The following is a 24,395-nucleotide window of genomic DNA, read 5'->3' on the forward strand; positions in this document are numbered from 1 at the left end:
TTTAAATCGAAAATTGTCTCGAACCAGTAAAGGAAAAGTGGAAATTCTCTAGGAAAGTGAAAAGTGTTTATATATATATATATATATAAAAAGACACATTTCTTTGTTTCTAAACAGTTATTTTAACTCTTTAGATAAAGTAATACAACGCTTAACAGTTAAATAATGGGTAGCTAAGTAAAATAAATATAGAAAGCGAAAGTTTAAGTAATTAAAAATTGCTCAAAACACTAAAAAAAATTACTTTTGGATAAAGAAAACGATTATTTTGCCAAAAAAAAATCTTTAAAAAAGTTACCCAACCAACAAATTAAAAAAGTCGGAAAAGTCATTACCGAAGCACCTGAAAAATCAAAAAAAAGCAAAAAGAAAAAAAAAATACACTTTAGTACACGTAATTGGAGGTGAAGTTTGATAAGTTCACCTTTACTCACCTGTACTAAACTGTTTTCGATTACACAGAAAGTAAAACTTAAACGTAACATAAAACACAATAAATCACACCAAAAGAAAAAAAAATCCAATTTATTAATAATTTCCTCAAAATGACAAAAAAACAAAGCAATAATGCAATTGATAAAAATAAATACCCACGAAAAAATAAAATAATAATTATATATACATCCGGAAAGTGAACAAACCAGAAGTTTAGTCATAAGCTTCGAAGTAAAAAAACCTGTCCGACAATCTACGGGTTTTGATGACGTCACCGCTTTCCATCCCCCCTCCAGATTGGGGTCATCTCAGGTATAATGTATGATCTAATCGCTGTCTGGTAATCAGGTTTTTTCCCCGATGGTGTGCGGTACTTGTTATCCTTATCAAACTCCCCATGTTCTGACCCGAGAAAAAGAAGGGAAATTTCAACTTTCTACACAAAATTGCAGAAGGAAAAAAATGGGAAGTTTTATGATCTAAAATGGTCTTAAACTTGGCTTAAAGTATTAATAACCGATATGCCAAAGTATTATTTGAGTTATTCTCTAAATATTGTATAAAATTGCCTGATTTTTATAATAATTTTATTGGATAATTTTAGAATTAGGGCAAAAATTTCTTTCAAAATTCAAATTACGTCATATTTATTTATAATAAAATTTCATTTCTGTCAAATTTTCGAGGGTTACAATTTTTTCGAACAATGACGTCATGGCCGTCTTAATTTTTTTTTCAATAAAGAGGCCAATATTTTTAATTTTCGTTATTAATTTTTAAGAAATAAAAATAAATAATTTTGTTACGATAAAATTGCCAATCTCGAAATATTAGCATTTGAAATATTTCAAAATAAGACTCGACCAAAACATTATATGTTGCTTGGCAACGTGAAAAAAAAATCAAATAACGGAGTTTCGAATAGTGGCTCCCTCTCTGTTTAAAATTTTATTTTGTAATTTTTAAATTAAAAAATATATATTATTATTATTATTATTATTACTAACAACAAAATTTGCTTAATTATAATATTAATTAGCATCGATAACACCCTTAAAGATCATCGATTGCATTTTTAGCAGAAGCTGAAAGCATTATTCAACGGAAAATATCGATACGCGTCACGTGATCGGCAGTTAATCGATTTAAAAAAAACCACTCGAATATTCTTATATAAGGATAAAATAAAAAATTCTAAACGTATTTTATTTGCATATAAACTCACTAAAGTATTAATAAATAAGTTTTAAAGCCGATGAATGTATAAAATAATTATTAATTCCCGACGTTTTTCTAGGATTTTCTAACGGTTCTAGAGAAGTCTTGCACGTAATCAGTTAATAGATTTTTCTAGGAGGGAAATTCTATTCGCATCACATGAATAATTGAATTCATTCTAGAAAGACTTTTTTTCTGTTTTTTTAATAATATAAATTACCTAAAGTTCTAGTTTTATAATTAATTAATTAATTAATATATGTATATTTATTTATATTTATAACACGTCATATATGTGTAGTGTGCCTATTTATTGTACTGTACTGTACGTGTTTTGTTATCGTTAAGGGCAACGGACACTTTAATCATTAATATTGGTTTTTACCTCTACTATGTGCTTAGCTGGGTAAAATAATAAGAATAATATTCAAATATATACAAAAAATCATTTTTATCCATACAAATCAGTTTTTATAAAATATAAAAGTTATTTTCTTATATTGATTGGAATTTTTCAGAAAAATTGGTTTTAATATTGTATATTCTGGAGAATGTTAAAGTGTGGATTAATTTTCTATTAGTCTATGGAAAATGTTACCTATGGGGTTAACTATAAGCTAATTTATGGAATAAATTAGTGTTAATATACACAGTTTACAATCTAGCATTAAACTAATTATGGGTTATCTACATGTTAATCTGTAGAAGCTACTAACAACGTTAACTGGGATAAAATGTAAGCTAACTAATGCTAAATTAGTTTTATTCATGCCTTATAGGCTTATATTAATATACAGAATTATGCAGAGTAATGATTAAACTAGCAGTAGACTACTTATGGGCTAAAACAGTTTATCTCATACCTAATCTACAGATTAAACTATACTTCAACTAACATCATTTCTTCACTAAATGTATTCAGTTGTTTTAATCTACAGCATATTAAACTACAAACAGCAACATATTATTATAGAATAGAAGCTGTTAAAGATCAGTGTGTTCTGTTGTATAAATTAGTATATAAATATAATAAAATTACAACATATTCTACTGTTATGTTGATCTATGGAACACAATTTATGATCTAACTGCCATTACATATTAAACTATATTTTATTCATAGTCACATATTAATTTAGACAACAGCAAACACTTATCTTTAACAACCTCCATCCTATAATAATGGGCAGTTGTTTGTAATGTAGTGTTATTGCTATTATAGTAAGACCTTAACTTAATAAAATGCCATTAAAATATAAAAACAGAGATATAATCTATATAAAAACTATTAATTTAAAAATAAACTACTTATATATAATATAACAGTAATTAATATTAAACATTGAAATGTTTCAAGAATATTGTTAACAATTATAGTTATAATTGTTTAACCAACACTAAATATAACCATACGAAAATTCTACATAAAACACTAGGATATATTAATCAACAATATATTATTGTAGAATAGTGTCTTTCCAGCTATAACACTAAATTTTTTATAAACATTGCTATAGTTTAACAAATGAAATATACTAACACTAGAGTATATACAGTATAATAATACAGTGTAGTAATAAACTATTTAAGTGTTTAATATAGTGTTAGTGTATATACTAAAATACTAACTTTATTAAACACTTAAATAGTTTATGAAGATAAAAATTATAACTGTTTAAGAAACATTAAATGTAAAATAATACCGAATTCTATGTAAACACTACAATATTTTAACATTATTTCTAGCTATAATAATACTCGTGTTTATAAACATGTTTAATATTGTTGTCTGTAGTGTTTTCTTATAGTGTAATGAAACACTTTTAACCATACAGTAGTGTTCTAACAATACAAAGGTATTGTTAAAATAAATGTTACATTTCAAATTAATATTCTTTAGTCAGCTTTCTAGCTATTTTCATAATTGGATGTACAAAAATAACATTACATTTCGAACGACACATTGAATTTGAATAAGTGTATAACAAAGTTCACACGATAAAATAGAACAAAACAGATAGAAAAAATGTATTAGATTTATTTAAATTTAATTACTTTCATATCGCAACTGTGTGATAACATACCGAATAAATAATTTATGATAATTTTATCTCGAATGATCTTAATTAAATAAATGTTAAAGAATAGGTTGCCGGTTTTTCCGTTCTTACCTTTTCTAGTTTCCCAGAATAGTGTTCGTGGGGATATTTTTGAGTTATTCCTTTGTTTCGTTCGCGGATACAGCTGAAATTACTGAAGCAATACTCGCTAAATTAGTTATAAAAATCGGTTCAATTTTTCTCGTGAAATTAACAATAGAAGATTAATTCAAAACCATTTTAACAACACTTTTAATACGTTAGAACACTACAGCAGTGTTATCTTACACTGTAATCTCAGTGTTTATACGTGTTAGTATTATGTTATGTTCTTATAACTAAAAAACACTTCACTAGAGTAATATATTGTAATGTTTTTAAGCAGTTTCATATCTTTTCTCAAACTCAATTTTTTTTTTGTGATTTTGTTTGAAAAATTGCGTTAAATTTCTTATGTACTTATAGATTTAAATTCAATTAATTATCATTAATATTTTCCTTGTACTAAATGATTTTAATGTGTCTTGTGGCTTATGGAAGGATAATCGTTGGGGAATAATTATTAACAACTCATTAAACATGACTTTTTTTTGTATTTAATAATAAATTAAACTTTAAAAAAATGTAAGAATGTATTCAAAAAATGTTTTTGTTTGTATATAGTTTGTTAAATGCGGGTCATATTCGATCTTATCGGCATCAGGAAACTTTTTTTGGGTTTAAAGAACAGAAACGGTCACCGTTGGATCTTAGTTAATGAGTCAATTATAAATTCTAAACAGTTAAATGGGTTGTTTTAAATGGTTAAAAGTAGGTCAGAAATGGATTTGGTATTTCGATTAGCAAAAAAATTTGCATGAAGATTATTTTTACTGTTCCCTTTTCCAGATATGTTAAATATTCACTTAACGTTTAAATGCTGAGGTAAACGATTTAGATTCACAGAACGACTTGATTAAAATTCGAAATACTATCAGCGTTAAAACGTTGAATACTAAAAACGAATAGATAATTTGTAGAATCAAAATGGGGAGGAAAAAAAAAAAAACGTTTATTCTAATCACTTTTGCGTAACTGCAATAGGAACCACATACCGTAAAAGTATTATTAATTTGGTAAAGCTATTTCTCGCTATAGGTCTTCTGTGACGGGTTGTAACTTCTGTTCACATATCCAGCTGTTTGAAATGCGATGGTTAATGAATCAACTTTCTACTGATCTCACAGGATGATAAATTAGTGAACCTTATAAATATGGCTTTCGATAGTTACAGCACTGTTCTACTTTTATCTGAATATCTGAGCGCTAAGTTTTGGCTCTAGGGAAGTCTTATCACACACTACTCCATCAATACTGTGTGATAAGTCCTCCCGAGAGCAAAACTTTAGCCTATTCAGTTATAGTAATAGAAGGACAAAAAGCACATCGCCAAGCCAAGTGTTCTGCCTACTTACAATGCTATTCTCTATTCGTATAGATTAGTAAACTTTCGATAGTTGTGATGCTATTCTACCTACTACTAACGCTCTTTTCTATTTGTTCCTACTACTAATACCACTTTTTACATATAGCTTTTGATATTTGTAAAGTTGTTCTACCCACTAAGCTTTATTGTTTATTTTTAGCTACTTCTACCCGCAGGAAGATAGGCTAGTGAACCTTATAAACAGCCTTCGATAATTGTAAACTTGTACTACCTACTACTATACTCAATTCTCCAGTTGAAACTAAAATACTATTATATTAAAAGTTATTTATATACGTAAACAATACATTTTAGTAGATACAAATTGCAAGTTTCTAATTAACTCAGTTATAACTGTAGTTGTATCCGAGTTAATGTTTCAATGTTAATTTATAACTTTGTAAACATATTAACAAGTATAGCCTTACATAACTCAGTAAGGAATAGTTTAGTTAATTCGACTTTTAACTTAAATACTTTCTACTGAACTGACTTAAGGTTAAAACTTTCAATACTTTTAACCTCTTTCTACCACAATTCATGGTTAATTTATTTAGAAAAAAAATAATAATAAATTCACAAACATAACCTTGCTCAATTAACTGGAAGTAAAGCCATTGTCTTAAACCAGTTAATGATTTAAGGAAATTTTTATGTTCTGTATTCATTATATTTAGGCTAATTCATATCACTTAGTCACATTAAAATGAGGTTAAAGTAAAGGAAGATAAAAATAAATATTTATTGTATAAAGTTATTTATTAAAATGAAAGAAACTCTTGTCAAGTTGAGGTAAATGAAAAGAACTAGGCATAAATATTAATCATTTACTATAGAAATTTTAAATAAAAATAGAAAATAAACTAGATTTTTCTCTTCTTTGAGACGATGCAGATAACTAAATCTCATTTATAATCACACCCATTTAAAGAAATAGGCAAAAAAAAAAGTTCGTTTATGTTTAGAATTTTAAAGATCCTCCTTTTTTAAAGTACGTTGAACTTCGCATTAATCTTGTTTAATTTATAAGTATACAAAGAGACACACACATACCTAGAAGAAAGAATCGATTATAAAACAGTAAAGGTGTAAATCAAATAGTTTTAACTTTGATTAAATAAATAAAGATCAGCTTTATATCCTACTTAATAAATTACCTTTCTATTATATATATTTTTTAAAAGGTTAAGTCCGTTATAAGCAGTTTTAATAGCTCATAATAGAACGACTATTAAAATTACAGTTTGAAGGATCTTGAACTTTGTACTTCTTAAAAGGTATTAAAATAAAGGACAAGTGTTTTTTTTTTTTTTTTTTTTGGGCCTTTAGTGAATTGTGTGGAAAACAAAATGTAGTCGTTGGTAATGATTTTTTGAAGATTAACGAGAAAAGGAAATACGCTCCGCTGCTGTATTCTAAACGTTAATGAAATCGCTGGATTCAAAATCGATTTTTCTAATAGCTGCTGTTATTTGATTCGAAGTTTTATTGTTGATAAATGATCTTGCCTCTATTTTATGTATATACATAATTAAAGTTGTGGTCAATTTATTGACAGTTGCTTGAGATTTTGATTCATATTGATTAATAATATACATCTTGTTGGGTTGAATAATGTTATAAGTTTCTTCTAACACTTAACAGAAGGCTCGAGTGTGGCCTTTAATTTGATAAATTTTGGTACGTTTCGAATTTTACAACTGGAAATTTCAAGTTCAGTTATTATTTTGTCCTAATTGATCGACGAAGCAAAGTTTATAATAACGTTTTAAAAGCGATTTCGTGTGTTATATCACTATAACAAAGATACCTGTTTCGTATATAACCAACAGAATTTATTACTATATGTCACGAAAAAACTAGATAAAACTCGCATCCTAATCACCGTTTTGCACAGATATTCTTAAATATTTTTAATAATAAGGTTAACGATTCGTAATATGTCAACGTTATTTATGGGATTGTTATAAATAATATATAACATAGTTTCCTCTTTCTATCGTCTGCCTAATTGAATAATAATGAGAATTTATCCGAAGAATCGATGTGTCTAAGATAACTTAACCCAGAATTATTGATGAATGATAAAAACTAAATCGCAGCATCACGTGTTCTAGGCGAACATTTGTATGTAGATCAGGCAATTGCCTAGTTAATTATCGATCATTCTATCGATTTATACACAGTTTTGCGCATTATTTCTGTTTAATAATCATATATACTACCGTACATACCGTATGTACACGAGCTATTTTTGTGTTGTTAACACAGATAAACCCATATCATCAATACAAGGAAATTTATCTTGTTAAGTGTGTGTATCGCTGCGTGTTTCTTAACAATCTATTCTTTGGGTGATAATTTTAGTTTCTGAGATTAATAACTTGTCCAGTAAACAAGGAAAAACAGGAACAACATAAGGAAAAAAAGGGAACGTTCGCTATGTTTTTATATAAGATAGTTATGCACCGTTGGATATGTGTTGACCATTTATTCTGTTTTACTTAATTTTTACTTTAATATTTTAATTTTTAGGTTGTTAACCTCTTTTTTTTTTATTCTTTTAAATGAAATTTTAATATAATTATAGTTTATTTGAATATTGGAATTGTTTTATCGCCTCGCGAACAGTCGCTATTGATGCATAATCGCGTCGCGTCGCGTCGTAAATCCGTATTAACATTATACGTAATTATCCGTAAAATGATCGACTGTATGATTATTATTGACATAATTTACTCGTATTCATTAATTTACTGGGCTTACTGTATTTCTAATTCTTTTAAAACTGACGTCATTACGAATTTCATTGCTAGCGCGCAACGTCCCTATCATTTGCATTCAGTCGCGTCGCGTGGCACCCTTCCGATTTATTAATGTCAGTACTATATTTGTTTTATATATTTTAAAAATAGGATGACATATTTTTGTACATTTTTATGCCTTTCAACTCATAAAAAATTTTTAATTTTAATTTTTAATGCTTGAACTCTTCTCGTCTTATCATCAGCGCGCGACCTGACGCGACGCGATTTCGTTCGCCTCTAAATATGTCTGACAACAACCCTTTATAAAGTAAAAAAATTTAAAAAATATATATAAATTTTCCTAAAATAACATCGAAAATATGTAAATTTCGAACGCGAAAAACTAAAATTTCCTGGAGAATTTTTATGAAAATTTAAAAAAGTAACTCAAACCCTTAAAAATACAACCAGTAAAACACGAATGACACTTTATTTGAAGTTTAAAATTAATTTACTGTAAACTTCCTCGATTTTTTTTCTTAAAAGTAATAATAAAATTCGAGTTAGATCGGTAAAGAATGACGTAGGAGTAATACAGTACTTGTACTTCGTGACATTAGTATGCAACGGATTACTTATGAAGTGGGTAGAAACTGACGTGTGATTTACGGAAGAACAGGTTCGAATCAGGATAAACATTCCTCACCACCTTGGTTAGTAGTTGCAATGAAGATTTACTTCAACCATTACTCAATCCATCAGAGCGGAAGCACAAAGTTCGATGGCGTATCGCGGTCACATTGGGCGTTGTACACCATCTTTGTACGTCTCTGGTCACCTTAAAGGAAGTAAATTCACCCCCGTTTTATTCACCAATTCGTATATATTATTCTATACACTTCCTATAAAAATTTGAAAAGAAAAATCCCCACGACCCTGAAAGGTTTTTGTTGTGTTATTTCCAACCTTTTTTTTTTTTTTCCTCTTTTACGCCACGAAAAAAGTTCGATATACTCGGGATTTTTCTTGAAAATCGTCAAAAATATCGCGTGTCTGTAGGACCTTACGTACAGGTATAAATTTCCTTGAAATATATATAATTTTGACACTAAAATGAACCTCATAGCTTAATTCTAAATAAAAATATTCGCAAATAAAAATGGGTAATATGTTGAAAAACGCGAAAAATGGCATTTTATGTTTATTTTCTTTGAATTTAAACTGAACTTTCGCAACGTTTACGAATTATTTTCACGTATTTAAATATTTTAACTTAAATTTTTATGAGTTTGGAAGATATTAACGACGTTGTTTTCGAAAATAAAAATATCAAATAACAGGAAATTCATATTTTTAATATAGAATTAATCTTTAAATTTTATTTACAAAACACACACACACACACACACAAAAAGGAATCATTACTTCAAATATTTAAAATTTTTAAAGAAATTAAAATGGCGGAGTGATTGAAGACTTTGTATGCATTTAATTTCGCCTCATTTACGAATTTTAATCACGTATTTAAACTACATCAAAGCCAATTAACGAGAGGAAGCGAATTATTAACAACTAAATTACTATTAAAATAGAGCTTTAAAAAACTTATAAAGAAAATAATTCTTAAAATCCTAGAAGGATGATTTTATCTGTTGTTTACGTTATATTGTGGAGGATCGACACGCGAACGAACATCATAAAGAAAAAAAAAGTTAAACTGCGTCAAAGATTCAGCGAAATAAAACTCGATTTTAATTAAGTTTCATTAACTATTTAATGTAATTAACTGAAAATAAATAGTGTTATATAATTGTTTAATACTTCACTAACTGAAAGTGACAGAAAAAGTCACCCGCTTATGATGTTTACATTAATTTTGTGGGGGGTAAAAAAAATTTAATACGTTGCCGTAATTAAAAGGCCAAATTTTAATTCGGTTAAAGATCTGTACATATTAAAATATATATACCTAGGTAGGTCTATAAAGTATGAAAGAAGAGAGGAAAAAAATGGCACGTAATAAGTAAAACGGTTCTGCATCAGTTCTTGTTTCCACCGGAAAGAAGTAGTGTGGACATGGTTGACAGTCGATAACACTCCAAAAAATTTATTTTAAAAAAGAAATTAACTAATCGAAAACCTTCTACACTCATATAAATCAACGATTCAACGGAAAAGTTCACCGGAAATGCTTCATTTATCATTTAAAAAAAAAACACCATTTAATTAATTGACCGTTACACTTTTCTAATTAGAGATGCCATTTTTTTTTAAATGGTTTAAGAAAACAAACAATCGGATATGTATTACAAAAAATGACGGCATTGGTTTCTAAAAATAATCTTTAAGTATATTACAATTGTTCTATTCTTTCGTGAGTTTGCTCATCCCTGTTAAAAACATGGCGGAAATGATGACTTTCCGATAAATAAACTTTGACATTTCTTACGGAAAAGTGGGGAGGATTTTCGAAGGTTATGATCCATACGATACGACGAGAAAGTCATACGAGGTATTAATTTTCCTACGGGTCAATATTTGGTTACCTGGTTATTATATTGATTAACTAAGAAGTCCTTGAACATTGAGGTCACGGTAAATGTGTTTCTGGTCATTCGAGACTGTCCAGAAACAAAACAAGGACACCTACAACAATTATTCTAACTGTCATTTCGACAATCTTCTCGCTTAAACTAACCGGAACATAACAGCTTAGATAATAATTATTTTTAATAACATTTTTAACTCATTAAACTCTTTCAAAACCGAAAGAAACGGAATTTTTTTTTTTTTTTTTGAAGTGCGCGTTATACACGATATTTTCGCTTCTTAACTCCATAACGCTTAATTTTTACATCTGATACGGGGGATAGTCGCGTCGTGGGTAGGACCACACCCTATCAAATGACATCTGATCAGAATTTGTAGCAAAGGGAGTAATTTTGTTACGCTGTTTTTAAAATTTTCCAGTCTAAATAACATAAATAATCTGTAACGTTAATGTTGTTTTTTTTCCCCCTCTCTCTCTCTCTCTCTCTGTCTCTTTTCTTTGTTAAAATATAAATAAAATAAAATGGAAAATCCGGTTTTGATTTATTTTGTGGACGATTTATATTTCCGTTTGTAGTAATAACTTTTTCTATCCCCCCATACTAAACGTAACAGGTGATGAGTGCTGTATAACCCGCGTGCCATATGTTATATACTATTGTTGATTGATGTGCTCCACTGACAAAAACTTTTGTTTACGAGATAAAATATTTATGAGGACTTTTTTAAGAGTTATAAATAATTTAAGTTAATTGAAAATTATTTAATTAATTAATTCTAAATTAAATTATTTTGCAATTTTATGTACTTTTTTTAATGAAATTATTAATAAATAACTCGTTCTGTGCGGGAATTTTTATTTAATTAATAACCTTTAATATATTTATATCCTATGAATGAATAAAGATAAATATTTTTATATTTAAGTATAACGTGTTTGCGTTAACTTCCCACGCATCGGCGCTAACAGTCGCGACGGATGTCGTCGCGTCGTGAGTAGAAAACAACACAATTAATTGTTTTTTTTAAAATATTTTTTAATAAAAACGCAAATATTTCTTTTTATTAATTTTAGTTATTTTTTAAAAAAATTTTAATGGTGTGAGTACTTTCTAATATTTTATAATAGATGCGCGTCGCGTCGCGAAGTGAAGCGACGCGCGACGCTTAGAAAAATCTTTAAAAATTACACTAAATGACACTTTCGCAAGATTTAATTCTGTGCGATTAAAATTTAACGTAATTATTCTGTCAATTTTTATTAAAAATATAATCATTTAAACAAATTAAAGGCATTATTTCACCACGAAATCTATGAGTGTAGCGCGTAAGAAACTGCACAAGTTTGAATTGAACTTATTAAATTTTTACAGCTTTTAGAACAAGAAAAACACGCGCTTAGACGAAAATTAGACACTTTAGAAGCAGAATACGACACGAGAGTGGCCGAACTCCAATCAGACATATCACAACTTAGAAAAGAACTATTGACTCAACAGTCACTACTAAGAAGCAGCGAACAAGACAAGGGGAAAGTTTTACAAGAATTAACAGAACAAAATCATAGGCTAACCGAACAACTTAAATTAGTAAGTATGAAAATTAATATTCTTTTCAATATTTAACTGTGCCAGGTACACTTTTACACACCACCTCCACCTTTTATATATATTATAAAGGGTGTAACTGAAGGTTGACATACTTTTTTATCTAGGCAAGTCGATCTGAAGAACAACTCCAAGCCCAATTAAAGTCTCTAAGGGAACAGTTTAACGTTAGAAGGTCAAATTTACACGATCACGTTTCTCAGCTTGAAGGACTCAGAGAAGAAGTGAGTCAGAATAAAGTGAAATTTTCTCTTTAAAAATCTGTAAATAATAATTTTTTTAAAAAAATCCTCTATTTTAACACGTTATGTTGGATTTTATAGATAAATTTATTAACCGAAAGAAAAGCCGATCTTGAAAGAAGAATTAGTTTCGTATCAGAAGAACGTGAAAGTCTTAGTTTATCTTTAGATGAATCGGGTGAAAGAATATTGATGCTAGAAAGAAGCAATAAAGAACAGGATCAACAAGTGAGTTTTAGATTTAACAGTTCCCAACCCGTAGACCGCGATCTATCGGATGACATTATAATCTGAAATATGATTAGTAAGGTTGGGGAGTGTAGCGTTAGAGAACATTGGTTTGACGCGTCGCGTCGCGTCGCGCCGTCGAGTAGCATCTTCAATTTCTATTGTTTTTTTTCCTTTTTTTTTTTTTAGTTAAAAAATCAATTACGTGAAATTGAAGAATTGAGGCAGGCTAACAATCAACTTCAAGATAAATTAGATAATGTACTCAGAAGAAGTAACAGCCCTTCTTTTGGTCAACATTCGCTTTATAATGAGATCGAAATGTCTTCTCAGTCTTCAATCGACGACGAACTTCGTTCGCTCAACGGAAGCCAGGTGAAGAATGTTTATAATTTATTTAAAATTATAACAATAAATATCGTTTTATGATTCCTAAAAATTCTTTTTTTTTTTTCTTTTCATATTTTAGAGTGGAAGAAGCAGATCTCATCCAGGATCTTCGATGGGATTTCATGGAGACGACGATATAGAATGCGATGATACTGAATTAATTCTCCCGGGTTTAGACGATGGGGAACAAAATTGGAAGGTAATTTTAAACTAAATTCGTAAATAATCTCTTAATTTTTTAAATTATCAAATAACATAAGTAAATCCGGAGAGTCTAAATCAATAATCTGATGAGAAAAGTCGCGACGCTTATCGTCGCAATTTCTGCGTTAGAAAACGAATTTGCTTAATTAAGTCCTGCCATAAACTATACTATACTTTGCTAAATCCACGCATTAACTAATTAATCAATTAAATTTTAATACGTATATACACTTTTTTAAATGTAAACAAAGGTATAAACGCTACGCGAACCTCGACGCCGCGTCGCGACGATTCGTGTCGTTCACTAAATATTATCATCATTAATTCATTTAAAAATACAATATATATAATTCTACTAATATTAAACTATGTTTGCTACAGTTTCGTCAAGAATTGACTTCAGTTTATCAACAATTATGGCAAATGTGTAAAGAGCTTCGTCAGCGTAAAGATAGTCTTTCGGCAGACAGTGGCATATCAGCTTCTCCCGAAGACATACAAGCTCACCAAATTCGTATTGGGATGTTAAGTGCCATTCTTAAAGATCTCAAAATACTTATCGAAGAAACTTTATTAAATTCTAATGATTCCGTAAGTATACTATTTGAATACTAAAGTTTCTTTTTAAAGAACTAAGGTTATTGTTTATTCTTATCCTCCTGATCAAACTTGATAAGCTGATAAATTTTTTTTATCATCTTCTTATAGAATTGTTTAACTTGCCAATCTCTAGAAGATGAGAAGAACACAATAAGTGAACTGAAAAAAGAACTTCAAGAAAAATCAGCGGAATTAAAAAGAAAAACAGAAGAATTGTCGGAACTTACTACTAAAGTATAACGAATTTGATTGCTATAATTAATGAAACTCAATTAGTTTTTTGACGAAATTAATCACTTTTCCTTTTGTTATGCCTTACATAAAAGCATTTAATTACTAAATTAATTTTTCTATCATTAATTTAATTATAAACCAGACTTTAGCTACATTAATAATTGAATAATGTATTGAATTATCTATTTAATAAATGCACTTAAAATAATTTTTAAAATTTTTTCTCACTTTAATAATAATTCTAAGAAGTTTTGGTATTTATAAGTTATATTATTCGAAATTATTGATATAGATGACTATAGAAGACACATTATTTTGAATGCACACCTCATAAATCTAGAATGATATAATTTTTTAAAAGTTTAATTAAAATAATTCTATTGTGTTTGTTTTATTAAAACAACAAATGAATATGTAATTTTTATTATAAAATTGTTTAAGTTTGCCGCAACCGGCGATGCCGAGTCGACAACTTGGTAGCATAACTTGTAAATGCCGAGACTTCCGATTATATGCTAGACATTATAATTACTATAATTGAAAGCAATAGTGAAATCTTATTGTTGCATTCTTATTCAGTTGTCTGTACAAGAAACAGAACTAGCAGCAATCCGTGAGGAAAGAGATCAGCTTCGCCACGACGTCGACAACAGTACAATGGCTAAGGACGACATTATTAAAAAAGCATGGGAAATGAGGGATCAAGCCGTTGCCAGGTAAGAAGATAACTTCTTAATTCTTTTTATATCAACAGCCTTTAGAATTAAATAATTATAAATTATTTTCTAAAGAAAAAATGTCGTGGAAATTGAGTTAGCCAAAGCAAGGATTGATCTGATGCATATAAACAGTCAACTAATGGAAGCCATTCAACAAAAAGTTGAATTGTCACAACAATTAGAACAGTGGCAGGTTAGTAATAATCTTTTCTGTCAATATAAATAACAATTGTAAGTGTTCCTTTGCCATTATCTTATTTAAAAAAAAAATAATCCATTGGAATTTTTTAAAAAGTTAATTGCATTTAATTTAATAAAATAAAGAATTCAAAGTTTTAATTATTACAAATTTCTCTTTGGAACGAAACAATAGGTCGACATGCAAATTTTGTTGGACGAACAAGTATTAAAACAATTACAAAATCAAGAAGAGAAAGAAAAAAGCAAAAGGAAAGTTGCGCATAAAAGAACAAACTCTAAAAGCAAACTTTTCGGCTTTTGGAGATGAAGAAAATTAACGCAGTATAGAATTATTTATGGATTTTATCTGTCTTGTACAAAGTGAGCCAGTTGTTTAATTTATCATCTGTATATATATGTTATATTTGTATACATCTTGAAAAGATTGTTGCCATGTTGGGCAGAATGTATATGGGGGACCAATTCATGTGAATGTTAATGAAAAAATCTTTCAGCATTTTAAAAAAAAACCGAAATCTAACATAAAAAAAAAATAATAACTTTTTCCATGTTGCTCGGGGACCAAAATCTACTAAAATGAAAGCAAAAGACAACACCAAAGATCTGACGGAAACATCAAAAAACCTGTGATAAAAACTGTATAAACGATAGAAGGAATGTAAAATTTATCTGTCTGAAATATTAAATAAAAGTAATAAATTCTGCTATTATATTTATTTTCTTTTTTTTTGTCAGTGCCTTAAATCTTTTTAACAAAATTAAATCTTGTTTTCCTACAGACAAAGATCTATAGCAAATTTAATGATTTATCATCTTATATACCTTGAATAAGAGTGCAAAGATAATGATAAAGCAATTTGTTACAGACTGACATTTCTATAAATAAGAAAAATTAAAATCAGCAAACACTCTCATACATACCAGATGAATTTTTGCCTAATTTGAATAACATCAATAAGCTACATTAATTAATTTCATCTACCAGAAAACTTAATAATTTTATGAAAATTCTTAATGCTAAGTCAAGTATAATTTTTGTAATTAGTATATATTTTCTTTTATTATATCATAAATTATTTTTATTATTTAATATATAACTATATTGTGGCAAAAGGTGCATAAAACACATTTTGCAATTTTTCCTAACCTGATTTTTTAAAACAGAAGTTTCTGAAACAGATATGTATGCCAAGGACAGTATATATATCACAATTAAGAAAACTTCTGTTATATATTAAAAAGATCTAAGGATAAAATGAACTTGTTTTATCTTTCTGGACATTGAAGGATCTTGATCTAGTTATTTGCAAAAATGGCCTTTGAAACAGTTTGAAAATCTCTATCGAAATTGAGGTAATATTCCTAGATTAACAACACTTAGATCTAGACGGAAAGAAGTGCTAGCAGAATCATTCACACATAACCAGGACACAGAAGGACATCGAAAATTTAATCTTTGATATAAAAAAATATGACGTGAGCATGATATAAATTAATATTTCTTTCAGTAAGTAGTGAAAAGCCTATTTTTGAATTTATTTTATCTATTTTATTCATAGATTTTTATGGCATTTACAGGGGGTGAGGCTTGACATTTGTAACTGCTCTGTCTTTCCTTGCTTCTCCTTCAGCATAAACTATGCATATCTAAGATCATATTGAAAATTCTACTCATATAAAAAGATTTAATTATTTTACTTTTATATTTTCGATCAGCGAGGCAATAATTTTCTTATGAGTTTTCTGCACAATGCTTAAATATAAATTGCTTAAAAATTAAAATTTATAATTAATCTACGAAGTAACTCTAATAAAGCTAGAATTAAATACAATGTATACGTTAATAAATCATCGAAAAATGTGCTTGTTTGATTGATAACTTTAAGATTTATTATGTTGGAGATTTAAGAATTACGAAATTATTCTAAGTGAGAGATGTTTGCTAAGTCTTCAAGTAAGAGAATAATATGACAATAAATTCAATGGACAATGGATTGAATCTGTATCTGATATGGTATGGCCTTCTCAAAGACCATACTTAACAAGTGACAATTCATTTTGGAGTATTATGAAAGAGGAAGAGAGAATTAAAAATTAATTCTTCCTTATAACACTTGAGGCCCAAACTATTACAGACCGCTTTAATAATTTCTAACCATTACCGTGGAAAATAACATGAGGTAAAGTTAAAATACGAGGAGAATGGAGAGAAATAAACTTTTAATTACCATGTATAGGAATTTATTGTTCTGATAATTAAATATTTCCCACCCTACATATAATCAATCAGAGATCTGACAATATAACATGACCATTCACTCTGTTTCATAATTAATAATAACATCTGAAAAATAATTAATAAAAATCTGACATATTCATACCAGTATACGTATATTTTTAATCTGTTTAATGTTAGTTATACATGTGTAATGAACTCATCATATTTAAATACAACAATAGAACTACCCGTTTATTAAGAATACCGGTAAACTCTAATATAGAAACATTTTCAGACTGTTGGGCCAACGTCGGCTACAGAACAGACTTGTCGGTATCCTTAACCAGTAAATAGTTTAATATTCCATTAAGAAATAATTGTTGTTAAATATAAAACTCTTAACGTTTCTGTCTTTCATAAGTATGGTATTTAGTACCTGTAATACTTATCTTAAATTTGAAATTCGATTTACACGAATATAATAAATCTATTTATTTATTATTATAATTTAAATCAATTATAATTGTTTTTTTATTGATTATATTCTATTTACACCTCAACAGTATAAATTTTTCATTATATTTAATCAAATATTCAAAATATTTAAAGAATAAAACTATAAAGGATGATCCAAACATCACTTAATCATTGTAAAGATTAAATTGCAATTAACTAACTAATTAAGCAGTGATTCAATTATATTTTTTCATCAATTTTGTAGAATAAAACAAATTTTAAAGATTTTAACTTAGTTTATGGTTACTATCCAGAAATATACTTCAAACATACAAAATATGGTTCGCTGACTTTCGGGTGACCATGCATTTTGAATTTGGCAAACACATTTAATGTTACTTTTTTAAAAAATTCATGCTTAATTAGTAAAAATTAAGTTGTGTATAGGAAGATAAGCATATTCTGGACTTTGCCAGACAGAATTTATAATAAAAACAGTAAAGGTAATCCAGTTTTAAATAAGGTGAAACTTGATAGGAAGAGAAAACAATAAGTCGTTAACTAATGGACTTTCAAAGGAAACAATTCTTTTAAAAATTCAAACTTTTAAACTAAAAATATGTTAAATAATTTATTTACTTAATCATTCATTGTTTAATTTTGTAAATATTAGAAAAAAAAAGTTGTAGTATTTAATGTAAAGTACCTTAAGATTTTTTTAAAGGCTACAGAACAAACAATGGCTCATTCAGGTAATTTCCTTTGTTGTGAGTCACTAATTATAGAAAAATCATTACAGAGTATTGCAATTTTAGAGCAGATATAAAGATATATTCTATGATTAATTTATACAATAGATATATCTTCTACATTAATAAATCTTATAGTTTTTATTAATAGCTTGGGTGAGTTTAAACGACATTTTTCCCCCTTTTTTATGAAAGGAAGTAAGGATTTAATTCGGTTATTGTTATAACACAGGTCACCTATTCTTCGTAATCTTAATATTCTGTCCATTTAATTGTTAATTTAGTTTATAAGAACACAACTTTTACTTGTTTGTCTCCATTATTTTAAATGTTTCTGAAATTCTGTATTATAAAAACCAGGAAAATATGTACTGTATGACAGAAATTCCTGTCGATAAAGTGCATAGACCTCATAAATTTGACTCAGGTTTTTGTCCTTACCTTATTTATATATATACTTAAAAAAAAAAGGAGTAGGATATGCATATGCTTCAATCATTCTCCAGTTATTACAGTCATTAGGAGGCCCCACCCTCTATTGAAATCTTGCAACGTTACATTTAAAAGTTTTCTGCTCTGGGTAATATTATATATCTGTCAGTTAACAGGTTTTTCTTACATGTTTTTTTTTAATGATTTTACAATGTAGAATTATCATGTCCGAATGGCACAATTTGTATAAAATTTTCGACGTTGCTTACAAATTACTAAGAACCGCAAAAGAGTTCGCATGTTGCTTCTATTACAAGAAGTTTGCCAGTGTCATTTACTTTCTAGTTACTAAGAAAATCCGTGTCAAACTGTATACAGAGTCGACGTTACCGAGTACAAACCCTATGTTAAAGTGTGTACAAAATATTCGACGACATTCAGAACGGATCCACATTGATGCAAGTAATGTAGCACCTCCTCAGAGTGCCAATGAATCCTCGTGTATGGAAAACGTTCAGTAAATATGACTTATTAAATGTACGATTTTGCATTGCTATCGTTGTGGCTTTCGAACTCTCACATTCAAATTTGTAATCGTTATAATACTATATAATTCTCACTGATGTACTTTTATTAATGTTTTCTGTAAGTAGCCATATTGTAAAAACACTGGATTCTAAATTTTACAGTTTAGGGGAGGTCTACTATATTACTTGTACAATTTAAGGGGGCGGGAGGATCACGAAAAGCACATTATTATACACAACTGGGAGGGAAGGAATAAAAAAAAAATGGCTCAACAGCGCATGTAATTAATGGATGGTCCCTTAATGCAAAGTTTTGCATAAACATGCCAACATGACAGGCCAACTCCGCCATTTGTCTGGGGCCTGAAAAAACGTTCGCTACAAATTTATTGTGTACTAAGAAAAAAATCGTCATTTTGTATTCGTTTTATTATTTAAAAAGTTTAATTTTTTTTAGTATATTAATTAAAGAAAAAGATTAGTGACCCTGTGATCCAGGCCACCCTTGACCTTTCAGAGGTCAAGGTGGCCTGGATCACAGGGTTTTTTAAGGCTTTCGGTGATGGATGAGGCTCATATTTACGACGATTCGGGTGCCATCTCATCTCTGAGGCCGTGAAAACACAAATAAATAAAACTGAATTGTTTCCAAAATATGCTATCAAATTTCCCTGTACTTTTTATAAGATCGCCTCAACTAATTTGCAATAAAGAACAGTTTAATTATAATTTATTTTTTTATAATTTTAATTAATAATTAATTAATTTACCTCTTACTAATCAATGCATTTAAAATTTATTCTTAATTAATTGGTGCATCGCAGTTAAATTACATTACAAAAGATCTTATCAATTCAATAAATATAGGCCTATATAAAATAAAAAATAATCAAAAAACACAACAGTAATTCTGTAAGATAAATAAAAACATTTAAATAATGTTTAATACTTAAAATTTATATATTTAACATCCGAATCACAATTAAAATCACATAAATTTTATATACAGTGTATACAGCGACTCGACACATCTACCGAATGGAAAAATGCCTCTCGGGACGTCTTTTAGGGAAAATGGCCCTTATTTGGGTGTTACTAACGTAGAGAAAATCCGGAAAACTCCACGTGGCCAGCCACTTGGCGAGGCACGAACCCACGAGGCCGCTGGTGGTTCAGATTGGTGACAGCAGATGTCAAAAATTGTTTTTAGCATCAATTTGAAATTACACAGGCTTTTACTTTCCGGCTTGTTATATATATATAACGGAAAAATATATTGTATATTGTAATCGTGTCAAATTTGACCCTCCGGGTATTTTGCAAATCTCGACGTTTTCGGACCCGGTAAACTTCCCCCAAAAAATCAAACAGACGGGAAAAATTCCCTGTGTTTTGGCTTTTATTTCATTTGATATCTCGGGATGGTGTAGTGATTAAGAAACGAAATTTGGCACGTAAACTTGTATATAAAGGATATTGATGCTGTTAAATTTTGGTCGTTAAAGGTCGACGGGGTGAGGAGATAGAGAGGGTCGGACTTAATGAAGATTTGACTCGCTGTTAGTATTTATTAATACAATTTTTTTTTTTTAAATATACAAAACTCATCTCTATCTTAATCATTTTATAACAAATTATTTTTTAATATTTGTGCTAATGTTTTACTGTTTTTCGCCGGGAAAGTTATGCAACTCCTGGAATTTTTTTTTTAGTTGGATATAAGTTGTTCCTTTTTAATTATCAAACAGAGTAATTAAAATTATAATTTCTGCTGAGAATTTGAAGAGAATTTATGCATCTATGCTGCAAAATGTTCTCTAATAGAAATTTCTACATAATCTGTAGAGGGAAAAAAGCTGGCAAAGGTCTTACTTGACTTCCTAGAACTCAAATAGAAGTTAAGGTGACCGTCAGGAAGTTCAAAAATTTCAATTATACTACGAAATTAAATTTAAATAGTAACAAAAGCTTAAGAGGACCAATTTTGTTGAATTACGATTAAAAAGTCGCCATTTAAAAAAGACAATGAACTAACTTAGTTAAAAAATTGTGTGTGGCGCCATCTGTTATGAGATGTTATTAAGAAAAACTTTTATATTATTATTATTATTTTAAAAAGGCTGAATTTTGAGGGTAGAGATGAATTTTTAAAATATTATAAATAACAATAACTAGTAAAATTTTCATTAAGTCTGACCCCCTCTATCTCTCCACTCCCTCGATCTTTAAGCACCGAAATTTAATAGCACCAATGTCTCTTATATACAAGTTACCGTGCCAAATTTCGTTTATTAATCTTCACCCCGGCCTTAGATATTAAAGGAAATAGACGCCAAAACACAAAATCTTTTTGACTTTTTTGGATTCGGGGGTCTCAAAATGTAGAGAGTTGCAAAAAACATTACTAAAGTGACAAAATTTGTAAAATGAAATTTAAAGAAAATATTAAGAATCAAAACGAATTAAAGACAGAAATTTAAATGAAAACTTATCCATATTTGTCTAACAGATGGCACCACACTGCACAAATTGTTCTAAATACTGTATTCAAATATTGGGCGCGTCGCCTAGTAAAGCGTCTATTGTTTTATCAATGGCGGATTGCCCATTAGGTACAGTACATGTCTAAGTGCCCCGGGTCTCGAGACGACAAAATTGGAAAAAATAAAGCAATTTTACAATTTCAATTGTATATAACAGGGGTGGCCAGACTCTTTAGAACTTGAGCCATATATTGAAAACAGAATTCGTTGAAGAGCCGCATAGACATATATACATATTTTTCCACAGCAATTCATTTAAATATTTATAAAAAAAACAACAACACTTTAGCTATTATTTCATTTTATATTATGTTTTATAATACAATATAATTTTTTTAATAATAAATAAATTATAATTGCCGTATTAAGTAGCATAATCTAAATTTAAAAACCAAAATATGCTAAAACATTTCCTAGTTTCAATTGTCAATAAGGAAATATAAATTTCAAAACTATTAACGTTATAGAAATTGTTATTCATTATATAATCATTTTTAATGTTGATTTGGATAAATAAGCATTATAATTATTTTTTTCTATTAATGTTTTTACGTATTATGATATTTAATAAATATTACATTTATTTTTCAATAAATAATGTATAACGTTGCCATATTTTGACTTTTTTATTTCAAACAATATATTATTTATTTTATATTATCCAGGAATCATACATAAAAAATAATAAAAGCAAAATTAAAATAAAAACTAATTTGTATAAATTTAAGTATCTTGCAGTGAGCCACAAGTATACTAGAAAAGAGCCGCATGTGGCTCAAGAGCCACAGTTTGGCCACCGTGGGTATATAATAAAAGTAAATAAACAAATAACAACAAGCAATTATTCATTGTGACATCATCACAATGCCGGGCTGCAATTTTTAATTATATTTTTCATTTATTTAAACTTAAAATATATGCTCTCCACCTCAAATTAGTATTGGCTTGCCCCTGGTACGGTACATCATACTTTTCCTTTAACAATAGAGTCGTGCAGGTCATCTATCTAACATCTTTCGGGGAAGATTTTTGAATTGAAATAACGTGTCTTCGGGTTTTCATCGTCAGTTCGTATATAGTTAATCGGGGCCATCTGCCCCTAAACTTTTCATATCTAGTCTCGGATTCCAACTAACTTCGTTCTCGAGATTAAGGAAAGGAAGGCAGTGGGAATTTGTCTACAATTTTTTTTCTTCAAATTGCAGTCCAATAATAAATAAATAAATAAATAAATAATAATTCAAAATTATGTTGAGGGATCATTGGAAATTCAACGCACCACTGGATAAATTATTATAATACAATAAAAGTGTGTAAACCACTGTACGAAATATTTTTTTCCATTTTGAACAGGTCTTACTGTATTTGTAATCCCTGTTTGGTTTAAAAACAATTTATAGTTTTAAAATAATATATTAAAAATAAAAGTTAATGATAATTTCAAGTCTGCTTCTACCAAGTAAATGGAACATAGTCAATAATAGCAAATAACTTAAGCATTCAATATCTGATAAGGTATTGATATTTAGTATTGTAGTTCCTGTTATTCTACCAAAGAGAATGAATTGTCTTGTTATTTTATTGATGTCAATTGACTAATTTTTAAAAAATAATAGGAAGATTTTGTAGCAATTAAAAGCACGTTTTGAAATTATCAACTAGAAGCAAACCCATACAAAAAAAGTACTGACAAGACTATTTGGTCCAGGGTCTAGACCAGGCCTGGCCAACCCGCGGCCCGTCATGTTAAATTGTGTGGCCTGCTAAGCGATATTATATATCTATTAAAACTTCTGTTTCCTGTTATGTGTATACAAAACAATTAAATAAATGAAAATTTGCATGTGTCATTGTTATAATGAGCAAGTATGAGTACAAACTCTTGGTATAACAATAAAATCTTATTCATTTTGTATTTGTTTTACTTTTTTAAAAGCATGTTTGCCTAAATTGTGGCCCACCGTAATGTTACGCGTGATCAAAGTGGCCCGCGAAACAATTTGGGTTGGCCAGGCCTGGTCTAGACAAACAAGGATCCAAATTTAATGTTTTATTGATTTTATTCATATGTTTTTATTATTTTCAGAGTAGGATGGTCCCCAAATTGATGATTAGTTTAAGTACTATTCCATCTCTCTCAAGTATTGACTAGAAGATAGTTTATTACTCATTTAAAAATTCAATATTTTTATTATTATTTAAAACAAAAATCCTTCACTTCTTTCTCATTATAAAGACAAAGACCACCACAAACAAAACCTTTTTTACTAGTTCAATACTGTTAAAAAAGGTTTCGTTTGCGACGGTTCATTTCTCACTCCAGTATTTCTGAGAAGAAGACTGTTATTTTATAAGACAAAGACCTTTTATAAAATAAAAATATATTAATTTTTCTTTTTTTTAATGTTAATGGAATTAAATCAAATTAAATATAAAATTCCATTGTTTTCCCTTGTTGAATTTTCTTCAAAGTCTGTTTCACCTCAAATTTAAATTTATAAAATCAATTTAATTATTTTAAAATTAAATTC

General features: G+C 28.6%; 1 protein-coding gene across 1 annotated transcript in view; it reads left to right on the forward strand.

The window, feature by feature from the left end:
* The window catches only part of LOC136980147 (bicaudal D-related protein homolog), a 33,129-nt gene extending 17,478 nt beyond the window's left edge, over window positions 1–15,651 (forward strand). Inside the window, exons 2-11 of the mRNA XM_067276189.1 lie at window positions 11,888–12,103; window positions 12,229–12,345; window positions 12,445–12,591; window positions 12,781–12,966; window positions 13,061–13,180; window positions 13,567–13,776; window positions 13,894–14,019; window positions 14,599–14,735; window positions 14,811–14,931; window positions 15,112–15,651. Of these exons, the coding sequence (XP_067132290.1) occupies window positions 11,888–12,103; window positions 12,229–12,345; window positions 12,445–12,591; window positions 12,781–12,966; window positions 13,061–13,180; window positions 13,567–13,776; window positions 13,894–14,019; window positions 14,599–14,735; window positions 14,811–14,931; window positions 15,112–15,246 (1,515 nt within the window). The 3' untranslated portion in view covers window positions 15,247–15,651. The remainder of the gene's footprint in view (window positions 1–11,887; window positions 12,104–12,228; window positions 12,346–12,444; window positions 12,592–12,780; window positions 12,967–13,060; window positions 13,181–13,566; window positions 13,777–13,893; window positions 14,020–14,598; window positions 14,736–14,810; window positions 14,932–15,111) is intronic.
* Window positions 15,652–24,395: the final 8,744 nt, after the last annotated feature.

Source organism: Centruroides vittatus, unplaced genomic scaffold (genome assembly GCF_030686945.1).
Source record: "Centruroides vittatus isolate TY-2023 unplaced genomic scaffold, ASM3068694v2 contig_680, whole genome shotgun sequence".
Lineage (NCBI taxonomy): Eukaryota > Metazoa > Arthropoda > Arachnida > Scorpiones > Buthidae > Centruroides > Centruroides vittatus.